Source organism: Ornithodoros turicata, chromosome 7 (assembly GCF_037126465.1).
Source record: "Ornithodoros turicata isolate Travis chromosome 7, ASM3712646v1, whole genome shotgun sequence".
Lineage (NCBI taxonomy): Eukaryota > Metazoa > Arthropoda > Arachnida > Ixodida > Argasidae > Ornithodoros > Ornithodoros turicata.
In genome coordinates this window covers 12,959,362-12,966,159 of record NC_088207.1, presented here as the reverse complement: position 1 = coordinate 12,966,159, position 6,798 = coordinate 12,959,362, and the positions used below count along the sequence as shown (strand labels likewise).

The 6,798-nt window shown below is 48.0% G+C and overlaps 1 protein-coding gene across 1 annotated transcript; it reads right to left on the bottom strand.

Moving 5' to 3' along the window:
* Positions 1-1,294: 1,294 nt before the first annotated feature.
* LOC135400469 (uncharacterized protein K02A2.6-like) lies at positions 1,295-2,152 on the bottom strand. The gene has a single exon (XM_064632301.1). The coding sequence runs from the start codon at positions 2,150-2,152 to the stop codon at positions 1,295-1,297; it is 858 nt and encodes a 285-aa protein (XP_064488371.1).
* Between the last annotated feature and the right edge of the window lie 4,646 nt (positions 2,153-6,798).

Genomic DNA, 6,798 nt, shown 5'->3' with positions numbered 1-6,798 from the left:
CCGGTGCCCCTTTGATCCGTATGTTTATAGACTAAGCGGAGAGTGAACACGCTATGCACTTAGGTCAGCTGTTTGCGCAGCTCCTCAGCTTCCCTCTCCCCTTATTGCCCGTGGAGCAGGGTACCATACCGGTCTCTGAATACCATCTTCTTGCTGCCCTTCGGGTTGGACTGGCACTTCGTCGGGTGGTTTCTCCAAAGTTTGGGCCCTCTAATGCGCAGAGCCAAACTGTCGTGGCGTATAGCCATAGCACAAAGATGAGGCGGTGTAAAAGCGGAAGAGAAGATGTGTAGTGGATACTCAGTCGGTAGCTTGCCGATGTCGAGATCACGGGTTCAACCCGGCCGAGGCAGTGGGGGAGATAAACATATTTCTTCTGGTACCGTGTGTCGGAGATTCCCGGCGCACGCTAAAGAACCCCAGCTAGAGGAAAGTATATCCGCTGTCCGACCCTGCAGCACCTGTAGCAACAAAATGGTGGGCGGACGCACCTTACGTGTAAACTCTATACCCATTATTATTTATATAAAATTGTTGTAGAGGAGAAGCTTCAACAGCCCTGGGAGCGCTCCATGCGCGCGTGCCCAATGCATTGCCAAGGCTACCGAGAGGGCCCTGAGAAACTCGAGAGATCCCTCAGGGCAGAGCCAGAATACGGCGCTAAGCACAACAACGATGATGGTAGATCATAAAATTGGCCAGTTCAGTCGTACAGCGATCACTACCACACACGCCATTATATGAAATGATGGCGTTACAGAAGGTCATATGTGCCGTACCATGCATTGACGACAGCATCAACCGACAGAAATTAACTTTACTGTCCAGTTCCAGTAACGCGTATGAAAGGCATATGTGCCTTGCAAATAGTCTTGAGATGTCAGCACAGTGCTCGACTATGCAGTACAAAGTGGGCCTCAGCAATGAGTTGTGGTGCGAGAGTTCCGACCGCATGTACCACTGCCATCGCTCTCTCTTGGAAGCGCCTAAATGCCCCACTCCACCCTTGATGTGGCGCCTGTAACAAGTCGAGGTGAATCCAGAACAGCCTTTATTCCGGAGTCAGGTACAACGACTGACAAGAATGAATGCCGCCCAATCTGACATGTGCTTAAGAAGGCCCCTGTGCGGAGCCGGTAAACAAGTGGAGAGGGTAACCCGCTGATAACGAGCTAGCTTGTGATACGTGATCCTACAGACTGCTACTATCTTAAGATTACAAGCTTCTTACATCTCCCCTTCTACTACAGAAAACAATTTCTTTGTCAATCAAGCCATGAACAATAAAACAATCTTAAATTCGGTTCTCAGGTCTTGGGTATCGTTGCGGGCTACGGCGCTTCCGGGAGCTTCTCCTGGGTGCTGCTAGAACGGGCTGCGGCTCTTGCCTTTGTTCGCTTCTGCTTGTCTGCGGTTGCTCATGAACTGCACGAAGATGTTCTCGAGTACGACGGTACTCCCGGTACTCCCGGATGAAGGTCTGGTAGCTGCCTGGTGCCATGGTTGTAGAAACATCGTTGGCGACGCCGGATGTCGCGCAGCGACTGACAACCTCTTGTGGTGGCACAATGTTGGGCTTTAGATGTTCCGAGTGAACTGGCAGCAGGCTTCTTGTCCGGCGTCCCATCAGTCTCTGCACTGGAGACTTAAGGATTCTGTCCCTGTGCGTGTTTCTCCATTCTAGGAGTGCGCATCTGAACTCAACACTGTTATAAGCGTAGTTTCTAAGTAGCTTCTTTGCTTCCCCAACGGCACGTTCAGCCATTCCGTTGGCACGGGGATAATGCGGGTTCGACGTTACATGAGTCACTTGAAGCGTCTTCATCCCCTCCCTGAACGTGTTGCTGCTGAAAGGTGGCCCATTATCGGTGATAAGCTTGCTAGGAATGCCGTGCGTGCTGAAGGTTTCTGTCAAAAACGAGATAATTTCTTTCGCCGTCGTTGTCTTTAGTTGCTGTATCTCGAAGTAGAACGAGTAATAATCAACGACGACAATGTACTCACTTCCAGCGTGGTAGAAAAGATCAGCTCCCAGAGTTTCCCAAGGCAGGGTAGGAATCTCGTGACTCATCATGGGAAGTCTTGCGTTGCGCGGCTTATGCTCTTTGCAGCTGCCACAGTTCTGGGCTTGTTGTCTGATAGCTGCTGACATGCCCGGCCAAAACATGACGTCACGAGCGCGTTCTTTCATCTTATCTTCTCCGCAATGTGCTGCGTGTAGCAAGCGAAGAACTTCGCGGCGCATGGATCGAGGAATGATTATCCTGTTCGACTTGAACAGGAAGCCGTCTTGACCATGAATTTCTTCTTTTTACTGCCAGTATTCTCGTAGTTCCTCGGCGACTTCTTTTCTTTCCTCTGGCCAGGACGATTCTGCGTAACGCCGTAGCTGTTGCAGTTGGGAATCTTGCTCTGTAGCACGAAGAATATTTGTTAATTTCTCTTCCGATATGGACATGTTTTCCAAAACATTGACGTGGAAATCTTGTGCTTCCTCTTGTAGCTCCTCTTGTGCTGGGAAACGGGAAAGCGCGTCCGCTATAAAAAGCTGTGCTCCAGGCTTGTAGATGACTTCAAATGGATATTTTTGTAGCGTCAATCTGATTCTCTGGAGACGAAGTGGACACTCATGCAGCGACTTTCTAAATATGGCTTCTAGTGGTTTGTGGTCAGATTCGACTGTTACGGTCACTTGGCCGAAGAGGTAATCGTGGAATCTTGAACAACCATGCACGATCGCCAACATCTCCTTTTCGATGTGTGCGTACTTTTGTTGCGCTTCGGTTAGGGAACGAGACGAGTACGCGATAGGACGTTGCTTCTGGAGGAGTACCGCTCCAACACCGTACTGGCTGGCATCAACCGAAAGGGTCAGTGGCTCGCCGGATTTAAAATAAGCGAATACCGGGACCTTTGTCAGTGCGTCTCGCAGTGATCCTGTCTGTTGGTCCATTCCCATGCTACGTCAGCCTTCAGTAGCTCACGTAATGGTGCGGTCCTGTGCGCTGCGTTTGGAATAAACCTGGATACGAAATTAATCATCCCAAGAAAGGTTCGCAATTCTTTCCGGCACAGCCCGGATGTCTTCCACGCGCCGGGGATCCAATGATAGTCCGTCCGGTGTCAGAATTTGTGCCAGGTATTTGACTTGTTGCTGACAGAAGTGGCACTTCTTCGAATTTAATTTCAGATTCACATCTCGACAACGTTCTAAAAGTTTCCGCAAGCGTTCGTCGTGTTCAGCTTTTGTTCTGCCCCAAACCAGAACATCGTCCATGACGACCTCGACGCCCTCTAGATCCTGGAGTATCTTGCTCATGGCTCGCTGGAAGATCTCTGGCGCTGTACAAATTCCGAATGGCATCCGCAGAAATCTGTATCTTCCGAACGGAGTGCTCATGGTGCACAAAAATGAGCTGTCCTTGTCTAGAGGGATTTGCCAGAATCCAGAGGAGGCATCAACCGTCGAAAAATACTTTGCCCCACTCAAACGTGGGACAACGTCTTCCAACGTTGCCATTGGAAAGTGCTCCTGAGCAGAGCTGGGTTGAGGTACGCAGGATCCAGGCAAATTCGAACCTTTTCCTTCTTTGCTACGACGACCATGTTACTGGTCCATTCTGTAGGCCCAGTGACCTTGCATATCACGCCGTCTGCTTCCATACGGTCAAGCGTGTCTTTTACTTTGTCTTTTAATGCAACGGGTATTCTTCGCGCGGGCTTCACACGCCTTTGACGTTTGGTTTCAGTCTCATGTGGTAGACTATTCCTTTGAGCTTGCCTAGGCCCTTAAAAACGTCCTCATAAGGCCGTGCAGCTTCGTACAATCCAAACTGGTTGTCCTCATGAACGTGGGTGGAGTGCACCATTCTACTCACCAGTCCCAGATGTTCAGATACCGTTCCACTCAATGTTGTAGGAACCTGGCGATCCACAACGAAGAACTCCGTGCTAAGGTCTTTTCCTTGAAATGAGATATGCAGTTGTATTCAGCCTTCAGCTTTTTCACTTTGTCCGAAGAACGTGCTCAGCGGCACGCTGCATTTGGATGCCTTCTTGTCTGTTATTTTCTTGAGCAGGGCTGACGATATCACAGAACAGTTCGCTCCGGTATCCAACCTGCAGGACACGTTTGTTCCCTCGATGGTGCCCTTGGCGGACCATATCTCGGTCTCATCAATTCTTTTCGATGATAGCGACTGAAGGAAATAGTCAGCTTTATCTTCATATTCCAGATGTCTTAATTCTTCCTGATGTTGCCTTCTTTGTCTCGGCGGTCGCCCAGGATTCTTCGTTCTGCAGACTGACGAAAAATGATTTTTCTTTCCGCACTTCTTGCAGATTTTCCCTACCGCTGGACATTGGCCTCCTCTGTGCATACTGTAGCCACACTTGGAGCACGGTATCCTTCCACTCCTATTGTCCTGGACGGCGTTCACTTCGGACTTTTCTTCTTTTCCTTTCTTGTCGCTTTGAATTTCTTGTAGTTGTTGATGACTGCGTTCCCGCTGCCTGCAGATTTCGACGACCTTCTCGTAAGGTGGGTTTTCATTGATAAGTTTTTGCTGAAGGGCTTTGTCTTGTGTGCCCAAAATAATGCGAGTTTCAAGGCTGCCAAATTCACAGGTTGCTGCTAACACCCGAAGCTTTGTTATCCACTCGTCGAAGCGCTCCCCTTCCGTCTGGTCTCTCGAACCGAAAAGGAATTCTTGATAGGTGAGGTTTACTGTGGGCTTGCAATGTGCTTCGAATTTTTCTATCAGCTTTGCGACATCTGTACGTTCCTCTTCACTATCAAAGTGCAGCGTAGTACATATATATCTTCCTTCCATCTTCACCGATGATGACCAGGAAAGTTGCTGCCTATACCTCCTTTGGTTGAGCTTTCAACCCCGTAGCCACAGAAAAAAGTTCAAACTCCCTTCGCCATAACTTCCACGAGTTCCAGAGGTCTTGTGTTGTGTCTAGTGCTTTTGGTGGCGGTAGCAGGCTTGACATGCTGTGCCGTGCCATCGGTTCTTGTGACTCTTGTTCGAGCGCAGTCAGTGCCCCTGATTCTTGCTTATCCGTGGACGTCATTTGGCATCATCTTACTTGATATCCTTCACAGGAGTGGAGTCTTTGGTTCCGTTCTCTGTGGTCTTTTGCTGTTTCGTCGAAGTTTGCACCGCTGCCACCATGTAACAAGTCGAGGTGAATCCAGAACAGCCTTTATTCCGGAGTCAAGTACAACGACTGACAAGAATGAATGTCGCCCAATCTGACATGCGCTTAAGAAGGCCCCTGTGCGGAGCCGGTAAACAAGTGGCGAGGGTAACCCGTTGATAACGAGCTAGCTTGTGATACGTGATACTACAGACTGCTACTATCTTAAGATTACAAGCTTCTTACAGCGCCCAGAGCGAATGCCCCCACTTGCCATACCCTTGATACGCCACTCACAGGAAGTCTGGTTGCACCAGCATGGATTTGCTTGACCTAGAATTTCAGTAGGGCATTATACAGGATGAATGAATTCTGGAACTGCAAGAGTTTACGGATGCCAGATTGTGTACCCCTTATGTAGTCCATGCCACGCCTTGTCAGAAAGGGGTGTTAACAGCTGAGAAAGGGAAAACCAGCAGCTGAGTAGTTTCATTAATGAAATTGTAACGCTAGCATTGAAAGTGCAAATATGGGAGTTATGGAAATGGAACTGCAATGAAAGTGTGATTGTTATTCTTCCTTGGTCTTCAACCTCAACTGTGGGGACAAAAAAAATTATTACTGCCAAGAAGATAATGTGTGCAACTCACTAAAGTAAAATATGTGATGCAAATGTAGTTTTTATTGTGGAAGGAAAGGTTGTGTTACATTGACATGAAGACAAGTGGGACGAAATTCATCCGTTGCACCGTTCATGACTTGTGGCTGAAAGAAATCACTTTCTGTGACGGTAAAAAACGAACACAGACGACACAACACAGAGCACTCACTTTCAATAATTTAATGGATGTCAAATACATCTCTATCCATAGATCGAGAAGCTACCAGTCAAAAAACTCGTTACAAGTTAACGCGTGAAAAATTTAACTAAGTTCTTCAGAAAGAAATGTAACTCGCAGTTATGGAGTTACTTTTTAAAAAAGAATGAGTTACTTCAAAGCCACTTCGGACACAAAACAGCACTACACAGGTGCAGCGCGCGTGAGCAGTTGAGTTACACATTGAGTTGCCTGCGGAGGAGCGCAACACGCACGTTTGTCTGGTAGAGGTCTATCCGAACGCTTCGCATCTTACTCCCTGTGGGCGCACAATGGTTCAGTTTCATTTCAATGGCAGCGGTTCTTACTTCCGCAATAGAATACTGTCATTGATTGAATCTCACGTTTTATGGCAAAAAAAAAATGCCATGAAATAACCGGAGTGAAAGCAAGAAAGTATGTGGACGTGAGTGAAAAGCGAATTGAAAGTACGTTGGAGCTTAGCTTAAGTTACTTTGGCAAGGTTAACTGAAAAAGGAACGAGTTCGTCAGAAAGTTACCAGAGCGCAAAAGTACAGAGTTAAGTTACAAGGTAACTAGGAACTGTGCCGACATGTGTCTGAAAGCGTCTGAGGAAAACCCAGGAAAAACCCCAGATAGCACAGCCGGCACCGGGATTCGAATTCGGGTATCTCCCAGTCTCGAGGTGACATGGCTAGCACACTAACCTCTCTGTACTAACGCATGTGTCACCATCTTTACCAATCAGCAGGGCTCCCCAAATCTCTCTCCCCATTTGCTTTTTGTAACGCCCCTTTACTGTCGTTCTGCAATA

Bases quoted from the DNA above. Each gene is read 5' to 3' on its own strand.
- LOC135400469 (XM_064632301.1), bottom strand. From the start codon at position 2,152: ATGTCAGCAGCTATCAGACAACAAGCCCAGAACTGTGGCAGCTGCAAA.